We start from the raw sequence: 21,972 nt of genomic DNA on the forward strand, positions 1-21,972 counted from the left end.
TTGTTAGTTGCAACAACTCTGACGTGGCAAATTCTTTCCTTTCCCTTTCTATCTGAACATCTTCTATAAATTCGTTGAATTTACTTGATTACTCTTTAGAGATAAACGCCAGGTAATCCGCCAGGTTGTTGGAATCGTAACCGGGGATAATCACAAGCAATAATTCAAAGATCAGTCGTAATCCGGGAGGAAACGTAGTATGAATATTAAAAATCTTCGTTCGTTGAAATCTATCAGATTGTGGTAGAGATACGACCTCGCCAACAGGCGGTGTACCATGATAATAACCATTGAATGCGGTTTCGTCGCGTTTGAACCGCACGTTCAGTCATTGGAAAAAAAAAAAAAAAGAAAAAGAAAGAAAAGAGAGAGAGAGAGAGAAGAAAAATATAAAAATCGTTCTGCACGTTAATTTTATTTGCGCGAGGCGGAAGGTGTAATTTTTTTTTTTTTTTTTTTTTCTAATCTTTTCGAGGTTACGAAATCCTAACCTCACTTTTTTCTCATTCATAAAAATTTTCTTCGTAAAAATTTAAATTTGCATAAACGTTCGCAGTATTCGATGTATAACATTCGATAATAGACAACGGTGAATTAATAGACTTATTATTTTTTTATTTTATTTCGTGATAAATCCGCAAATTTTTTTTTTTTTTTTTTACGCGCATAACGAAATGAAACGAAGACGTGGCATGACACGAGCAACAATTAAGAGTCTGCCGGTCTTTGGGGAAGGAGTAAAAAACGCGGAAGAAACGCCTCGAAACGAAAAGAAGAAGAAAAAGAAGAAGAAGAAGAAACAGAGAGAAGTTGTTAGGTCGGCTCGCTATTTTTGGAGGAGCATCTCCAAGGTCGCCAACTGATCCGCTCCTCTTTTTCTTTTCTTCCACGAAGTAATTTTTGATGGCCACGGCTTCCGACACTGTGTGTGCGGAAAAAAGGTGTAAAGGAGGGACGGGGGGAAGTGTGTCATCTCGCGTATTCTAAAAGGTCTCTCTTATATATATATATATATATATATATATATATATAAAAAGAAAGAAAAAAAACGAAGGTAAAAAGCCTATTGAATGAAGAGAAAAAAAAATTTTTTTTTTTTTTTTAAGTCGAAACATAGACTTTGTACATTGGCAGAGCAATAAGTAGTAAACGCATTTCGTGGAAATGTAGTTGTGAATTTTTGTCTTCTCGTCGGAATCCCTTTTTTCCTTTTTCATAAATCTTTGCATCGAATCGTATCGTGTAAGTTTCTCGAGCAAGATAATAAATTATTTTTACGTCGTGATTTGGAATAATAATAACATATAAATGTGTATTATTATATTATGATGTGTCGATGACGCGACACTAGCGCCACGTGATCGTTAATCACTTCTATTTTATTGCCTTTTTTTTTTCTTTCTTACTTATTTAATTACTATTGAATTATTATTGCACAGTTTGTTGTACATTTTTGTACAAGCATGAAAACATATCTTGTCGAATTGTTGTAAAATTCATATTTGTCTCTATTCAGTTATTCATCGCTTGAATAATTAAAAAAAAAGAAAAAAAAGAAAATTTAGTTTTCATTGTAAATATTTTTATAAAGAGTTTCTAAATCTGAATTTTTAATCCATCCTCTCTATCTTTCGAGATGAAAATTGTCACACGCACAAGAAGTTACAAATTGTACGAGATTTGAATGCTAAATATATATATATATATTTATAAAAAAATAATTTATACAATACAATAAATAACGAAATAACGAAAATTGTTACGTTCGCAGGAAAACAAGGCAAAGATGGACCGGAAGAGAAAAAGGACGCTGATGGAGAGTTATGGGGCAACGTGGAAGCGCAGGCCGCCTTCCTCGGCCCAAATCTATGGGATAAAACTTTGCCCTATGATGCCGACCTGAAGGTATTGAACCATGTATGTACAAAAACGCGATACGGTAAGCTCACAATCCGGCTGAAACGCCGCAGATCCCAAGTATCTGCGGTTGAAGAGTTTTCAAAAATTCTAAATTTTTTCATCCCCTTTTCTTTTTTCTTCTTCTTTTCTTTTTTTTTTTTTTCTCTTTCATTAATCGTACTATCGGATGCAAGAAGAACACAAATATCCATGTAAATTTCATTATATCTTATAAGATTGAATTACATTTATCACTCTAAAAAAAATAAGAAACAAACTGGGACTGTGAGTGAAGCCCTTCTTGCATCCAAAATTATGAATTAAAAATTAATTGTCCATTACAATTCGTTTATTTTGTTCTTCCCCATTCGCGTTTTTAGAAAAAAAAAATTTTACTTCTCGTTTTATTGCCAATTAGCTAATATATGTATATATATATACGATGTTCATAGTATCGATTTAAAATGAATGATAACACCACAACACTCGCCTCTGTTACAACCGATCTTTTTTTTCTGCTGAAAACTGAAGACGAAAGAAAAGAAAAAAAAAAAGGGATGTTGTTATCCTCCTGTTACAGTACGTCGATCTCGACGAGTTCCTCTCCGAGAACGGCATTCCCGTGGATGGAGTGGCCGGCGGCGGACAAGGGACGATGCAGAGCGGACAACTGCACAAGATGAACAACACCGAAACGCCAGGACACCAAGGTCCAGCCGGCCTCCACTTAGAGCCGGTCACCAAACGCGAGAGATCACCCTCGCCGAGCGAGTGTTGCTCACCCGACACTATGAACCCTCCCTCGCCCGCGGATTCCAGTGAGTGAATCGTTCATCCGATTTCCTACCTGATTGTTTGGACGTCGATCCTGAGAGAGTTGAACATTTTTAACGGCCACCTTTCGTTTTTTGATCGTGCAAGGATTAGAGAGGGATTGGGTTGAAGGTGGTGTGAAGTGAAAATGAAGGGTTATTCAATATACGATAGAAATTCAACGTTAAATTAAAAGTAAAGAAAAGTAAACTTGTTTGGGAATATAAATCCCGAAATTCGAATTTGCATTTCAAGAGTTTAAGAAGTTTAAGAAGAGTTGAAAAAAAAGTATAGGCATAAAAAAGTCTCAGGATCGACTCCGGTATAACAATGATATAGCTAGATTTGGGAAACGGATGAAATTAATATCGAGATTGTCAATTATTCCCTCTTCGCGTGACAGATTCCGAGGACTCGTCACGAATACTACAATATGGCTTCTCTCTTGTAGCGCTCTCGATGGCCTCATCGGGGCGAGACTTCGATCCACGCACCCGGGCCTTCTCCGACGAGGAGCTGAAACCCCAACCGATGATCAAGAAATCACGGAAGCAGGTCAGTTCATTTTCCTGTTCAATATATCTAAAAAAGAAAAATTTATTTATATTTATAACAAAAGATTCGTTTCCAACCAAAAGATCCTACTTATAGATACAATAACCTTTTTCTTTTTTTTTTTTTCATCGTGATTTAGAAATTACAGCAATTTCTACGTTCGTTCTAATTTCCTGCTCTTTTCCATGGTCCGCTACCGGCTACAGTTCGTTCCGGATGACCTGAAGGATGACAAATACTGGGCGCGTCGTAGGAAGAATAACATGGCAGCGAAACGATCACGGGATGCACGTCGCATGAAGGAGAACCAGATCGCTCTCAGGGCCGGCTTCCTCGAGAAAGAAGTAAATCTTCCCACGCTTCTAAAATTAAAGAACACATATTTGAAGAATAAGGATCTAATGTTTCCATTCCTATCGAGGGAAGATTAAGATTAGATTCATTTTTTTTTCTTCTTTTTTTTTTTTTTTTTTTTTTTATATATGTCAAACGTGCGCAAATGGAACGATACAATGATCACCTCTATCACCTCTCCTCGAAAAGATTCTGATAATTTTACGATACTTATTCCGAATTCCGAAAAATTTTCTCTCCTTTCAGAATATGGGTCTACGGCAGGAACTGGACCGGTTAAAGAACGAGAACATGTTGCTGCGTGACAAGCTGAGCAAATACACGGACGTCTAACAGTGCGCCGGGCAGGCAACAGCTCGTCGTGGTATTAAAAAAGATGCAAACACGAGCGTTTGTTGTGCCAGCTCCTCCCACACACTATAGTCGCAGCACTTAGGTTTTTCGCCAGTTCGGATGAAAGAAGAGTTAAAAAGAAAAAAAAAAAAAAGAAAAAAAAACGAAAAAAAAGAAGAAGAAGAAGAAGAAGAGGAAGAAGAAGAAAAGAAAGGAGCGCGCCCGCCGACCATCGCAAGACCATCCTCGACGAATTCGAACAAACCTACCCACCCACCCCCATCCCACCCCCATCCCCCCTTTTTCCCTAGACGAAGATATTCCTTCGACGATATTCCTTCTGCTGCTATTCACACCACATCTTTTCCTCTTCTTTTCTTCTCCCTTCGTACACGCTCATTCATACACAGACACACGTATATTTCTTTTAACCCGTTCCCCCTCTTCTCGATCCTTTTCTCCCCCCCCCTCCCCCCGTGCTCCTTTCTCCCTTCGAAATTCGCCCTATCCCTCAAAAAAAAAAAGAAAAAAAATGTACATAGTTATATGTATAGTTAGATTATATATATATATGTATACATGCGCGCGCGCGCGCATACATACACGGCCGTGTGTATGTCTGTGTCTGTAAAAGTGTGACTCTGTGCGCGCGTGTACCACGCGCGACCGCATGCACACGTGTATGTATATTTATATACGCGTATTATTACATACCAAGAGGTGTATAGTCGGGTATATTAACTTCGCTGCAACGCATTATCAAGCATTATATGTATACACATATATACAAGAGACGCGTTACGTATATATCTATATACATAAAAAAAAAAAAAAAAAAAAGGAGACATACGCATACACGTATACACGCGGAGCAGCAGACCGTGAATTAGTTTAGTGTGCGTGCCAGATGAATAATGTATAAACAACGTGTGTACAGGTATATTCATCACGAAGAGACACTTCGAAACTTTTCCTTTTACGCGAAGCATGTTAATCAGTCGAGTGAACGGCTTTCGATCGAACGTATCGTAAAGGGGATTTAAACAATGACTCTCTGATGCCTCCCGAAGGGATGGCAAATTGTTAATTTGTAATTCGTCGAAAGAAATTAGATTAATTTGTTAATCAGACAAAACATTTGAATTATCAATGTTTTGAATGTAACGATTGATATGAATAATGTAATATTTCTTTCTTACCTATTAATCGTTATATTTTTTATTAAAAAAAAAACGCGTCATATTATTTATATTATTCATCAAAGAACCCACCTGAACTTAGTTCTAAGAGATTTTTTTTTCTTAACAAAGAAGCGACCGAGGTTCAACAAGTTTCCCCTTGAATATTTTCCGGTGAAATTAAAGGAAAAGCGATATATATATATAGGATATCTATCCGCAAAAGTGTCTCAACTGTACCAAAAATATCTGGCATCTACGCGATAACTGCCTCATAAACTGAGCTGGAGCTAATTAGGATAATACATAAGTGAAAGAGATGTACGAACACGTAAGCACAGACAGGCGCGCGTATGAATGATCGATAGTTGGGCAAAAAAAAAAAAAAAAAAAAAGAAATGGCCGCAAGCGGTCCTTAAAATCGCGGCTATTTAAATCACGCGCTGACTCTCGAGCTTCTGTTTGATTCTTGTACAATGCGGCCCTCAGGATCCGATTGCGGATAAATTCTTGATCCAATGTTTTTCTCTGACGTTTAATCTGACGTTTTTGAACGGCCCTAAAAAGATTTTAAGATTTTTCTCAACGACATCAAGTACAATACGTCTGATCAAGTACAATAACTAGCATTATTGTACCTCGACATGGTCACTTGAAACATGTCACGAGTTTGAAACGTTGTCCAGTGAATATCGGTTGTAGCATTTTTCTAATTTTAATGTCAGAGAATTAAGAGAGGAACGGGGGAAGGAAGGAATTATCCGTGATCGGCAATTTGTTAAGAAAAAGAAGAATGAAGAAGGAAAAAGGATAAATTAAGAAAGAACGAAGGATATTTTGGGAGAACGACGCTTTTCTGCGCACGGACTAGGTCCTAGTTCTCTAAGAAACGTTAATTACTGTAGCGTATCCCACAAGTGGTGATGGTACACACACAAGTGATTCTAGTTGTTTTTATCGTAAGGTAGAGATCAAGTGCTTCTTTTTTTTTTTTTCATACATAACGTTTTAATCTCTCTCTTCTCTCTGTAGCGTTTCGTTTTTTCGGCGCTCGGTTGTATGCCAGTTGATATAAATCGCTCGAAGGGCTACACGATGTCTCGAGTACGGGGAAAGCGTCGCGACGCATCTTTTATTATCGTTTTATCGTGCTTCGACACGGTCGATGGCTCGTCGAACAATGGATTTTCGTTATCTTTTTGTTTGTTTGTTTCTTTCTTTCTTTCTTTCTTTCTTTCTTTTTTTTTTTTTTATGTTTCTTGTTACTTGTAAATATTTTTAATATCTACGACCGTACTATTGAGTTTTTCTTATTGCAAGATACAATTGCATAAATCAAAATTGTAAAGAATTATGATATAATGATCACGAACATTTTTTAAAATATTAAAAATACTTTTTTTTTATTGATAAAAGAAAAGAAAGCAATCGAAATTGCAAGTTCCATTGTTAATGACGCCACGACAAGGGTTACTTACGTAAATTGAAGTAAATTATGCATTAAAAGGGCTACCCTTACAAGGACAAGAACAAATAATGTATCTCTGTTCGTAGTTGCTTCCTCTTGTCTGACAAAGAAAAAAGAGAAATTCTGAATAAAAAAAGTTAATCATGAGCGAAGCCCACTCATGCGCCTTTCATGGATAATACACATGCGACTAATATTTTATGTACTGTTGATGCGCTAAATAATAAGCGATTCTGCTCGTTGCAACGCTCAGTGACAATAATCAAGTATAATTATTATATACACATGTTTTTTAGCACTTTTTGCGATGTGAAATCGGCATTAAAAGTATATTCCCGGTAAAACTTTTTATATTGCGCCTGTTATTCATTTATCACATTGTTGATTTATTATTTTATCATTTTTTAATTGGTTTTTTAACCTTTGACAACAAGAATTCTCGAAGAGCTTATAATATATATATATATATATAATATATATATATATATATATGATACATTACTATCATATATACGTGTATATTTGTAGACATATAAAAAAAAAAAAAGAAAAGAATTAATTTTATAGAAAGCTTTGTTAATGACAGATTCGCTTTTAAACCGCCAGTTTTTTTATACAGCAATTGTGTTTTAGTTAAAATATATACATTCTGTACATTTGTTTCTTTACTTTTGTAACCATGCGTTGAAACTTTATAGAATCAACCGTACTTTTATTAATTGTAAATTTTAGTTGGATACAAAAATCTATGTATGATTAATCGTGTCGACGTTATAAAAATTGTTTTATGCCTTGTTATCATATTATATATATATATATATATTTTTTTTTTTTTTCTTTTTTTCGCCGAGATTTTATGCACGTTGTATAATATGAAATTTTTGTGTAGTGTGTACGCGGGTAAATCTCGTACTGCAAAAAGAAATTGCACGTAAATTGCTTTTTCAATTTAGACTCATAATTCGATCGATAGCAAAAGACGACTAGAAAATTTGTTTGAACATGTATTAACTTTAACTTAATTGCGAAAAAAAAATTAAAAACAAAAGTAAAAAAAAAAAAAAAACAAAAAAATGATTCATAAATATTGCAAACACAATGCATTGTAAACTCCATGCATAAAAAAAAAAACATGATAAAATTAGTTTGGATATGGATTAACGAAACGATACAATGCATAGTGCATTTCCGCATTCATTGTTCAATCATACATGAAATACGTCGCTTTTGGCATGCAGCCTAATTATCTAAAAGATAAACAAAACTCATTAGATTATAATAGATGCATCGAAGGCTATTTAATATTATGAATAATGGGCAGAAATTCGATTCACACGCGCGAAGAAAAAAATCTTTTTTGTATTTTATAATCGCGATTGATAGCATCTAGAGAAATTGCAACAAAGCCAAGCATTTTTTCTTTTCCTATTATTATAATTTTTGCGTTGACAGTCGTCCGATGATGTAAAAAGAAAGCAAGGAAATCGAGAAAGAAAGAGACACACTGTTTCTCGAAGATTGATATTTGTATAAGTACCTTCTAGTACAAGTTGCTATTAATTAAACTACGTCGTAGCTTTCTAAGGCCGATCTTGGATCTCGGCACAATTTTCAAACAATGACAAAACGAGGAAGCGCAATAGTGTTTGTTGGTTATCTAAACAAAAATAAAAAAAAAAAATATCAGATGCATGTGCACAATCGTGTGCGTGGTATACTGCAGTCCAAGGATAGTTTATAAAATAAAAAGAAAAAAAAAAAAAATAAAGAGAAAAAAATGTTGTAAAGGAGAAATTGTAGAAAAAAAAATTAGAGAACACGGTAGACACAACTGACAGCTTTGCTCCAATTAGAATTTAATGACGATGACAAAATGAAAAAAAAAAAAAAAAAATGAAAAACTAAAAAAAAGCAACATAATGGAAAAAGTTTAAGTGACGTTGCTACGTCCATTTAATGACATACCATCCGATCCATTTGAAACGAAAATATGAAAAAAACAGTACACGCGAGAATTAAAATACGACCACCAACATCAAAGTGTATCACATTTCGAGAAATATATGTATTTGTTATTGTTTTCATTGAATTATATTGTTATACCTGATCCTGCATATTCCAGGATTAATTGTGCTCCATTTTATATGCATCAATTTTGGACTTTTAAGATATTCGTTTATTGAAATTTGTCCAATATTAACTTTAGACACAATTTCAAGAAATATTTTCAATTTTCAAATTTTTGCAATTATTTTCAGAAAGCTAAAAGTTTTTAAAAATCATATAAGTTTTCAAAAATCGTATTCATTGAAATATGAGACTAATATTTCTAAAATAAGAACAGTATTTTTACAATTATAATGTTAACGATAATTAATAAACACGCTTAAAAATAAACTATACATATAATATAAACATCAATAAAAATGTAAAATATAAATAATTATTATTATAAATAGATACATATTCAAAAATATATCTCTTCGTAATATCATAGACAAGAATAAGAAGAGAATATAACATAAAAGTTAGCCATAATAAAATAAGAAAGGAATGAAACATAGCTGTCGAATTTAATTCAACAATCAAAAAAAAAAAAAATCTAAATCTAAAACATCAAAAAAAGCAAATTTTATTGTTTTGTTTAAATCTTTTCTTTAATTTAGATAATATTTTTGTTAAATCCTTTTTTTATATTTCAGTTCTTTTAAATTTTTTTTAACTTTGAGTTTAAATTCCTCTCCAATGTTTCAATTTTTTCTATTTTATGATAATAAACTTTTACATTATATTCTCTTTTTATGTTTTATTTTATTATTTATATATTACAATCTTAAATTCTTTTCTTATACGTTACAGCATTGTAAGATTTAACTAATTGTTCTGTTGCAATATATTAAAAAAGAAAGAATTTAATGTTGTAATATATAAATAATGAATGAATAAATAAATAAATAAATATACAAATATAAGAAGAAAATGCAACATAAAGATTAACTACTATAAAGTAAAAAAGAATTGAAACACAACTGAAGAATTTAATTTGAAAGTTAAAAAATCTAAAAGAACTAAAACATCGAAAGAGAATTTAACAACAAGTATTAATTGAATAAGAAAAAAAAAAGAAAATTAACATAACAATTAACTAAATCTAACTTAATCTAATAAAGCTCCAAGATGTAAGAGAAGAATTGAACATCCTAATATACAAAAAGAATAAAAAAAAAATTACTGCATGGAAAAATTATTCAATCTAAAAATTAAAGAAATTCAAAGAATATTAAAACATAAAAAAAGGATTTAGCATAAATATTAATTGAATGAAAAGATATATATAAAAAAAATAACATAACAATGAATTAAATCTAACTGAATTTGAACGATAAAAATTGTATATTGTAATAAATAAGTATAAAAACATAAAAAAGGAATATAACACAAAAGTTATCAATTATAAACTAAAAATGATTGAATCATAAGAGATTTTTCTTCAAAGAAGATAACATAGAGTAAGAATTAAGTATTACTGCCATCTCTTAGTGCTTTTAGAAAAATATTTCTTTAAAGAGATGTTTCTAACTTGCAAGAGATGGTGCTTACGTTCAATTCTTATCTTATCCCTATTCATTTTCTATTCACCTATTTCTTATTTCCCTCTATATGTTTCATTCAACGATCATAAAATAAACATATAAACGAAATACCGACAAGAAATAGATTGATGCGACATCTTATAGGATTTTGTAGAATATATTTTGTACCGAAAAAAAATTAGAATTACACCATTTAGCATAGTACTTTACTTATGTACACAATTATTATCACTCAAAGATAAAAAAAATATTATATTTTATAATTTTAAAGATTGATCCGAAAATTATATCCATCGCTTAAATGAATAAAAAATTGTATTTACGAAAAATATAATCGCACTCGCAGCCAATTAGCTCATATTATTTCTTATAAAATATATAATTGTATCACTGATATTACCTATACAATAATATAATTATATATTGTATATTAAATAATATGATTTCCCAGGTCTCACCGCTTGGAGATTGCTGCGAATTGGAGACCCAGCCTGACCACGACGACCCACCATTTCAACGAAAATTTATTTATTCACAAATAAATTCTCCTTTCGATGTACGTTTGCAAAACGTTCAAACTTTTGATCGTTGTGCAATACCAACACCAAAAGGAGTTAGAAAAAGAAACCGACACGGAAGACTAAATCTGAAAATAAAATTTAAATTAAGAGATTCTCTATCAATATTTTACACTTCCATCGGTGTGAAAATGAAAAATGATTGAGAGTAAAAAGCGTGCGCAAAAAAAGAAAAAAAAAAATAAGCGAAATAAGCTTCCCAAAAAGCACTACAACATTTTACCCATCTACTTATCTACAGTATCTACTTTTCTACAATACATTACTTTATTTAATACCCTTGATTATGCATGCACTTAATTCTAAATATATTTTCTTTAATCAATTATACAATCTTCTGCTTCTGTAAAAAATCCTGAAACAAAACACATAAATTAAAAACATTAACATTTTACTTATTCTACAAGTTTTTTTCCGTATTTCCTATCTATATAAGAATAATTTAAACATTCGTTTCTAGCTCTGCCTATTGAACATCTAACAAATTCTCCTCGTATCAACATTCATCATATTTACATTCACACTGATTAAAAATTTTCAAAAAATTTATGATACGATATAAAACCACATATGGCAAGAGGAATGCAAATCAGTATATATCAATGATGATTGATATATGTGAACAAAATCACGTAAATATCAAATATCAAACACTTTTTTAATGAAGAAATTAAGGAATTAAGGATAGCAAAATGATCATATTGCTTTGAAAAATAGGAAATATTGGTTTGGAAAATAAATCAGAATAGGGAAAGCGAGGCTGCTTTTTTAATAATAATAAGAAGAAGAATAGAACATCGTTTATAAATCCCATCGATGAAAAAGCTAAATCTACAACCTATCCTGCCTAATATAAAAAATTAGAATATTTATCTGATGATGAGATGTAATCCATTCCATTAAAAGCTGAAGAGGAGAAGATTCCTGGAACAGATTATACAACAGAATTAGTGAAATAACAACAATAAACAGAGATAATTAATTTCTAGCAAATGAGAATCACACATTATTTCGTATCTATTTTTTCCTGTTTATTCTCTTCAATTCTTCATACCTGCAACAAACTCAATTACTGGATTAGCAATTAAAAAATAATCTGGGAACAGAAAGATTAAAAAAAAAATCAAATTATCAAAATTTTGTTAAGCAATTCATTATTTTAAATGGAAGATATTTATAGATAAGAAAGAAATATATTTTTTAACAGTATTTTCAACAACAAACGCTCATAATAAGGGGATGCTGAAAAGAGAAAAACGACGAAAAAATAACCAGAAGGGTTACCAAAATAATTATCCACTCAATGTAAATCCGAACAAACCGTGAGTGGAATTTTTTTCTATTTCGCAACACTAATATGCTAAAATCTCAAAAGAAAACGCGAAGAGTGCTTCACTATACATTCCATGCAATTCTTTATCAACAAAAAAGAAAAAAAAATAAAAGATTCGCGAAAACATATACGAAACTCTAATAAACTAATTTATGCACTCATATTTTATTATAGACGCAACACTAATAGCGGAAGATTGCAGCCATAATCAGAGACTGCCGTCGTACAATCACCCTTTGTACAACCTTTTTGGTTGCGATAGGTGATTCAGGAACTGGAACGTACTTCCACAATCCAAGTGGAAGAAATATGGGCAATTTGGACAAATAAACGCAACACTACTATAAAAAACGCGATTCCTCATCAACGCAACACTAATTCTTCAAATTTAATATAAAATTTACTTTTAATATAAAATATTACTTTATAAATTTAAAAAGCTACTTTAAATATCACGATATCATAAATCGTAATTACATTATAGAATAAAATCAAATTTATATAAAAAAAAACAATAAAAAATATACTAATTCGTTATGAAAATAATTAAAAATAACCGCGATATTCTTTTCAAACGAAACGCTATAACAAACGCGATCTTTTTATCGCAACTCTAATTCAACCCGTTATTAATCAATCGCAACACTAATGCAAAACCGCGATTTGCCCATGATGACTGGATAAATGATGGGCCAGCATGCAAATTGGCCAAGACGATACAACATATACTACTAAATATTACTAAAACGAGCACAATGACAAAGTAGTAACAATGACTTCCCATCCTTTGAATCCAGACAAGATCCAAAAGATGAGAAACCATTCGTTGCAGCCCTCTTCGTGACAGTTTGTCGGGCCTCTTCGGTCTTCCTCCTTCGGGCGCAATGCCCGCTGAAACTTAAATCTAGGCTCGAGATTCACTAATCGGAAATCAAAGAAAAAAAGAAAAAAAAAAGGACTAAATCGCGGAAGTTAAGTGCATATGGACGACCAACGATCGCAATGATCATTCTCCGTATATGCACAGAATCTCGAGCGCAACGTTCGTTTCGAAAGCAAATCACGACCGCGACCGCGAAATTCGAAAAATAGATGAGCAAAGCCAGAGATGAATGGCATTGTCCTCCATTCGTCTCAGCTTCACCCTCGATTTCTCAAATTTTATTCCCTGAAACAGATTGTCACGCGAAACGCGCCTACCCGATCAGAGACTGTGACAATCTGCCCGGCCCTACCTACTTATAATTAACAGACATACCAGAAATATACTACCTATCCTACCTAACCCTATATTTAAAAAATGGCAAAACAGGCACACCAACACACTCATTCCACGATTCTCACGCATAATACCCGGGCGCAAAAACCTACACTAGGGAAAACGTCCCGGGACGTCTCCGACACCCGGGCTTGGCACACTACTCGCACACTCTAACTTTACGTACCATTTTCCTGAAATCAACTGACGATGGCTAGCGACCATTGCGTGAAACGCGATCTCAAAAACGCATGTATCTACATTTTAATTCTGAATATTTATAAATATATAATGTTTTTTAAAATACTAATCACCAGACTAAATTATTGTACCATTATTGTGAATCAAAATTGTATCAGTATTATATCAGTATTGTAATGAATCAAAATTATATTGTAATTTGAGATTAGTAGAGATTAGTAATCTTGTTATTTATTAATTATTTTCAATATTTAATTGCGAATTTGATTGTATAAATTGTGATTGAATAATGAAAGAAATAGTAATTGAAACGACGCAATTCCACAGCCTAACCATTCACACACAGTGTAGAAAGTACGTCGTGCACGATACACTAACACATCGTCAGTCGCTAAAAAATTTGTATTAGCTTATGAACTAAGGTCGTCATATTCATTGCCTCTCCCTCACTCCTGTAACACCTGGGCACGTGAGTGAGTTCCTGGCAGTGAACATGGAAAGGGTTAAACCTGAAAATCCTGAGCTAAAAAAATATTAATATATCCATTTTGTATCTAACGAGCTAATATTCTTTGATTTTGCATTATAATTTAAATTATCTTATTGTATTTCAATCTATTGTATTTCAATATATTTCTGATTCTACTTTAAATTTTATTTTATTAATTGAATAAATTATTGAAATTTTAGCATACTAAATTTGAAAATTTTTTAATATTGAATTTAAAAAAGAATTTAAAAAAGAATTCATTGTAATTTAATATAGATATTAATAGAAATACCCTCAGACGATTCCTTCATCAGAGCATATTTTCAAAGCCATAAGAATAATATTCAAAACTTATTGCTCTGATTCTAAAATCTGCCTGTCGCGAAATGTCTTCTTGCACAAAATTTAATTCATATTTGTATGAGTAAAAATTGAACTTTATCCATCAGTATTGTAAATCATATTGAAGTTACATAAAATTATTATATTACAACCATAATAATCAAATTGATCAAATAACTTAAAATATTACTCTAAAAAATTCAAACAAATTATTGTATTACACTGATAATTATATAATAATAATTGTTATATGTTTTGGCATTAGAAAAATTTATTAACATTTTATATTAATTAAAAACGCGAAGTGTAAGAAGACCCTAGCCTGAACTAATAAATAAAACACAAAAGAAATAATTGTTACTACTCACGGATATTTATTATAAATAAATATCCGCGGTCATTGTGCTCGTGCAAAATTCTACGTATACAACCAGTCACCCGTGTCGATTCGGATCTTTTATCCTACGACATGATTGAATGACCGGAGGAACCAAAAAGCATGCGACTCACCGTACGATGCGACGAATCCTTTCCCTCACAGTTATTATAGCCCAGAAGTTATCGAGAAGAAGGTTGTCATCAGGTAGGAGAATAAAAGAAATCTGTGACAAAATATCATAATTTAAAACACGGTTCTGATTATTTGAAAAAATTGAAATACGAAATTATTAAATATGTGACACGTAATAATGATATTGAAATTCCAATGAATTTCTATTTAAAAGAATAAAAATTTAGATAGATAAAAGAATAATACCTCTTCGCGTGATGGATGATCGCCTTATTCTCTTGAGAGAAGCACTGATTTTACTCTGTACCGAAAACGAATATTTAAAATTAAAAAAAATAAAAATAAGAAACTAATAACGCGTCCGTATAAATTATAGTCGGCGAACAAACACTGATTCTACCTTCGCGTTTGATTATTCTTATTACATTTATCAGAGCTATCATGCTCTAAAAAATATTCAAAATACTATGACGAAGCAAACACTGATTCTATTAACCGCATTGCACGCGGTCACAAATATTTTCTGAAATTAACATTAAATTAATAGAAAGGTGGGGACTGATAGAAGAAGAAACAATATCTTTTTTATATTTTTTTTCTTCTTATCATTTGTTCTGAAAATACTGCCTTATTATTTTAATTGATTATGTATTATGTATAAAAATGTTATTAATTATTTATTAATATCTGAAATTTAATAAAATGTTTGTTATTAGATTTTAAAATTTTCAATGATAAATCATTAAAATTTCTTATAAATTTTTAATTTTCTCATTTTTTTTTTAACTAAAACCCAATTTTGTTATGAATTGCTTAACAAAAATCACTAATATGTAATCCAATAAAACAGAATAAAAATTTATACGTACGAAATGTAAAATTTTACCGCGAAAGAAAATCGCCAAGACGCAGCGTCCATATTGGAATTTTTCCCGCCTTCGAGAATATTACCATACACTACCAATTAAACCTGCGCAGAAAAAAATCAAAACTGTTAAATAAATGAATAATATGTATGAAATTAAATTATGTTAAAGTAATATAATAATCAAGTCAAATAAAAACTTACAATATAAACCATCTTGTAATTCGACACTCGAATTATATAAACGAGAAACTCAATTATTTACTTGTCAAAAAATTATCAATTCTAATAATGATGAATAAAGCATTGAATAAAGATGTATTAATTAACGCACAAATGATAACAAAAGTTATAAAAGAAGTTATAAAAGAAATAATATTAAAATATTATGCGATAAATAGAATATACGTCTCGAGAAAATTTCAAACGTCTAATTGCTACGACGAATCAACGAACAATGTCACTTTGCGCTTCGATTTCGCGCATCGAATAACAAGATGGAGAGGGGATACGCTCGACATTTCGACAAACCGAAACATGTTTGAACGCTAATCCAATTTCTTGGAAATGAAATATCATAAGAAATGTTTCTAGCCTTGAGTAAACTATAAACGATAGACCAAAAAAAGTAAACAATAAACATATACGCGAGACACGATATATATATTTTGCGCACGATATATATATTCGGAAAAATATACGATACTTGAACAATTCGATTTCACGAAATGAATACGTAACAAACCGTAAAAAATTTCTTTTATTTTAATATAATGATAAAAAATAAAGATCAAGAAGTTGTAAAATAAACGTATATAATTAAAATTACCTTTTCAAATTCTCTCTCGAAATATTTCGATACGGGACGCTAATGACGCAATAGACACAAAATGAACAATCGAAAAAAAAGACACAAAGATATGCACAAAACTAATTAATTTTGTTTTCACTACACTGAATGGATTATCTAAAAAACCCGATTAACAATATATAAAATTGATAAATTTGATAATAATAAGAGTAAAATAACTTAATCCGAATTCGCGACGATACGTCCACTTCGCACAATTTTCAACTGTAGACTGACGACATGCGCAATGTGATGCGCACTACGTTGCGCACTGCGTTGCGCACTGCGTTGCGCACTGCGATGCGCACTGATTCGTCCCGCGTCTCGAATTAAGCGACGTTTTGATTGGCTGGCTTATGATGCTTATCTTTTTATTCAAAAATTTTTTATTCGCGCGAAAAATTAAAATATAATATAATATATATATTAATTATTGTTGCTTGTTTTGGAAGATTGGAATGTCAATATAAAAATCAACAAAAGAATAAATATAAAAGATTATTTAACGTAATAATAATAAATATTTAACATAATATTTAACATAATAATTAACGTCTCCGACACCCGGGCTTGGCACACTACTCGCACACTCTAACTTTACGTACCATTTTCCTGAAATCGGCTGACGATGGCTAGCGACCATTGCGTGAAATGCGATCTCAAAAACGCATGTATCTACATTTTAATTAAGTTTACATTTCTGAATATCTATGAATATATAATGTTTTTTAAAATACTAATCACCAGATTAAATTATTGTATCATTATTGTGAATCAAAATTGTATCAGTATTATATCAGTATTGTAATGAATCAAAATTATATTGTAATTTGGGACTAGTAGAGATTAGTAATTTTGCTCTTTATTAATTATTTTCAATATTTAATTGCGAATTTGATTATGTAAATTGTGATTGAATAATGAAAGAAATAGTAATTGAAACGACACAATTCCACAGCCTAATCATACACACACAATGTAGAAAGTACGTCGTGCACGATACACTAACATCGTCAGTCGCTAAAATATTTGTATTAGCTTATGAACTAAGGTCATCATACCCATTGCCTCTCCCTCACTCATGTAACACCTGGGCACGTGAGTGAGTTCCTGGCAGTGAACATGGAAAGGGTTAAACCTGAAAATCCTGAGCTAAAAAAATATTAGTATATCCATTTTGTATCTAACGGGCTAATATTATTTGACTTTGCATTATATTTTTATTATATTTCAAATTATTTATGACTCTACTTTATATTTTATCTTATTAATTGAACAAGTTATTGAAATTTTGAACATATTGATAATAATTCTTAATATTGAATTTAAAAAAGAATTAGAATTCATTGTAATTTAACATAAATATTAATAGAAATACCCTCAGGCGATTCCTTCATCAGAGCATATTTTCAAAGCCACAAGAATAGTATTCAAAATTTATTGCTCTGATTCTAAAATCTGCCTGTCGCGAAATGACTTCTTACACAAAATTTAATTTATATTTATACGAAAAAATTGAACTTTACTCAATCTACAGATGTATATATTATTGAAGTTATTATTATATGAAATTATTATATCACAATAATATATCACAAATTGATAAAATAACTTAAAATTCTTAAAAGAAGAATTTTCAATTATAAAAATTCAAATTAATTATTGTATTATATTAATACAATAATACAATTATGTACTTTGACATTAGAAAATTATTAAATATCATTAATCAAAAACGCGAAGCGTAAGAAGATCCTAGCCTGAACTAATAAATAAAACACAAAAGAAATAATTGTTACTACTCGCGGATATTATAAAAAAATATCCGCGGTCATTGTGCTCGTGCAAAATTCTACGTATACAACCAGTCACCCGTGTCGATTCGGATCTTTTATCCTACGACATGATTGAATGACCGGAGGAACCAAAAAGCATGCGACTCACCATATGATGCGACGAACGTCTTCACTGTGTTGTAGACCTAGAAGTCATCGAGAAGAAGGCTATCATCAGGTAGGAGAGGATGGAAGAAATCTGTGACAAAAACATCATCAATTTAAAACACAGTTCTCGTTATTCCAAGAAATTGAAATATCACACTATTAAATTTTCAATATGTAATAATAATATGTATTGAAATTCTGATTAATTTCTGTTTATAGAATAATAAATTAAAAAGAAAAAACGAATAAAAAATTTAAATAGAAAAAAAGATAATTACCTCTTCGCGTGATGGATGATCGCCTTATTTTCTTGAGAAAAGCACTGATTCTACCCTATACCGAAAACGAATATTTAAAATAAAAAAAAAAAAAAAAAAAAGAAACTATTAACGCGTTCGTATATATTCTGTAATCGGCGAACAAGCACTGATTCTAATTTCGCGTATAATTTTTATAATTAAATTTAATTAAACCTAAAATTGTACTTTGAAAAATATTCAAAATATGTTTCGAAGCAAACACTGATTCTATTAACCGCATTGTGCGCGGTCACAAATATTTTCTGAAAATAACATTAAATTAATAGAGGGATGGGGGTGATAGAAGAAAGAGCAATACCTTTTTGATATTTTTCTTCTTTTTTCTATGGTACATTAGTTCTGAAAATATTGTTTTTCTACTTAAATTATGAATTATGTACAAAAATTTTAACAATTACTTATGAATATCTGAAATTTAATAAAATGTTTGTTATCAGATATCAAAATTTAATTTTTAATGATAAATTATAAAAATTCCTCATAAATTTCTAATTTTTTCACTTTCTTTTAACTAAAACATAATTTTATTATGAATTGCTTAACAACAATCATTAATAATCCTACAAAACAGAATAAAAATTTATACATACGAAATATAAAATTTTACCACATCAAGAAAGACGTCCATATTGGATTTTTTCCCGCCTTCAAGACCTACTATTTCCCGCCATAACGCTACCAATTAAACCTGCACAGAAAAAAATTAAAACTTCTAAATAAATCAATTGAATAATATATATGAAATTAGATTATGTTAATAAAATCACAATAATCAAATCACAAAATAAAAACTCACAAGATATAAGCTATCTTATTAAATTCCACAATTTAATAATACGAATAATGAGAAGTGAACACAAAATGATTTAATTGTCAAGGAATTATCAATTCTAATAATGTTTTTTAAAATATTGAACAAAGATTTATTGATTAAATAAAAACACACAAATGATAAAAGAAAAATAGTATTAAAATATTACGCACTAAATAGAACACACTCGAGAAAATTTCAAACGTCTAATCGTCACGACGAATAATGTCACTTTGCGCTTTTATTTCGCGCATCGATTAACAAGATGGAGAGGGGATACGCTCGACATTTCGACAAGCCGAAACATGTTTGAACGCTAATCCAATTTCTTGGAAATGAAATATCATAAGAAATGTTTCTAGCCTTGAGTAAACTATAAACGATAGACCAAAAAAAGTAAACAATAAACATATACGCAAGACACGATATATATATTTTGCGCACAATATATATATTCGGAAAAATATACGATATTTGAACAATTCGATTTCACGAAATGAATACGTAACAAACTATAAAAAATTTCTTATATTTTTAATAAAATGATAAAAAATAAAGAACAAGAAATTATAAAATAAACGTATATAACTAAAATTATATTAAAAAAAATTAATATACCTTTTCAAATTCTCTCTCGAAATATTTCGATACAGGACGCTAATGACGCAATAGACGTAAAATAAACAATCGAAAGAAAAGACACAAAGATACGCAAAAAACTAATTAATTTTGTTTTCACTACATTGAATGGATTATTTAAAAAACTAAATTAGTAATAATTAATAAATTTGATAATAATAAGAATAAAATAACTTACTGCGTAATCCGAATTCGCGATGATACGTCCACTTCCCACAATTTTCAACTGTAGACTGACGACATGCGCAATGTGATGCGCACTGCGATGCGCACTGATTCGTCCCGCGTCTCGAATTAAGTGATGTTTTGATTGGTTGGTTGATGATGCTTATTTTTTTATTCAAAAATCGCGCGAAAAATTAAAATATAATATATATATTAATTATCGTTGCTTGTAAGATGAGAATGTCAACATAAAAATCAATAAAAAAAAATATAAAAGAATATTTAATATAACAATTAACTAAATCTGAAAAAAAAACAAGAAACTTATTTAATATAAGATGCAAAAAGATTAGGAAAGACTGAAATACAAGTAAGATATTTTATATTGAGATGAACAAAATCTGAATAGAATTAAAATATAAAAAAAAAAATAATATTAAAATTAAATAAATCTAAAAAAAACTTAAAGAATATAAATAAAATTTGACACATAAATTAATTTAATTGGAAGAATAAAGTACAATATAATAGTACATAATAATAAATAAATAATGAATAATGAAATAATTAAAAGAGAATGTAATACAAAAGTTAGGTACTATAAAATAAAAAAGAATGAATGAAAAAAATTTAATTAATTTAATATTAAAGTTAAAAAAAATCTAAATTTAAAAATACATAAAGAAAAAATTTAAATGTTAATTAAATTAGAAAAAACATATATAAAGAAAAAAATTTAATATTGTAAATTTCATAATTTTAATTGTTTCTTTTTAAATGTTTTTCTCAATTTAGATAATATTTCTGTTAAATCTTTTTTTCATGTTTCAGTTCTTTTAGATTTTTTTTAACTTTCAGATTAAATTCTTCTGCTATTTTTAATCTTATTTTACTTTATAACAATTAATTTTTATATTATATTTCTTTTTTATATTATATTTCCTATTTATGTATCACAATGTTAAATTCTTTATTTATATAATGCAACTTTGTCAAATTTAATAAATTATTATAATGCAACATATAAAAGTATTTAATATTATGATATATATATAAATAACGAATAAATATAAAATATAGTTATAATAATAGGAGATATATATATATATATATATGTATGTATGTATTTTATAATAATAAGTAGGAGAAAGATAGAGATATAATATTGAAATTAACACCATTTCTAGAATAAATGAAATTAATAAAAATATAGATAAAAAAATAAAATAATGCAAGAAATATAGAAATAGGATAAGAACTGACTCAGTTCCATCTTTTGAATAAGAGAAACACTTTTTTCAAAATAAAATAACATAAAATAAGAATTATACTCAAAAGATAGCATTAATTTTTAATTCTTATTCTATTTATCTAGTTATTTTTAAAAAAATATATCTATTATTCAATAGATAGCGTTAAAAATTAATTCTTAAATTATCTTTGTTCTTTTGTTACTATTTGCTTCTTTTATCA

At 29.9% G+C, this 21,972-nt stretch overlaps 1 protein-coding gene across 7 annotated transcripts in view; it reads left to right on the forward strand.

Moving 5' to 3' along the window:
* LOC100870405 (PAR-domain protein 1) overlaps window positions 1-8,689 on the forward strand; it is a 95,413-nt gene extending 86,724 nt beyond the window's left edge. For 5 of the 7 annotated variants that reach the window (XM_086908689.1, XM_086908694.1, XM_086908692.1 and 2 more), the window contains 5 exons: window positions 1,772-1,917; window positions 2,480-2,717; window positions 3,164-3,267; window positions 3,474-3,611; window positions 3,868-8,689. In XM_086908689.1, the coding sequence (XP_086764815.1) occupies window positions 1,772-1,917; window positions 2,480-2,717; window positions 3,164-3,267; window positions 3,474-3,611; window positions 3,868-3,954 (713 nt within the window). In that variant the 3' untranslated portion in view covers window positions 3,955-8,689. The remainder of the gene's footprint in view (window positions 1-1,771; window positions 1,918-2,479; window positions 2,718-3,163; window positions 3,268-3,473; window positions 3,612-3,867) is intronic. The other 2 variants (XM_086908693.1, XM_003697790.4) reach the window with 1 other exon arrangement.
* The last annotated feature ends 13,283 nt before the right edge of the window (window positions 8,690-21,972 follow it).

This window comes from Apis florea, unplaced genomic scaffold, assembly GCF_048593485.1.
Source record: "Apis florea isolate Af1SG1 unplaced genomic scaffold, ASM4859348v1 contig_3081_pilon, whole genome shotgun sequence".
NCBI lineage: Eukaryota > Metazoa > Arthropoda > Insecta > Hymenoptera > Apidae > Apis > Apis florea.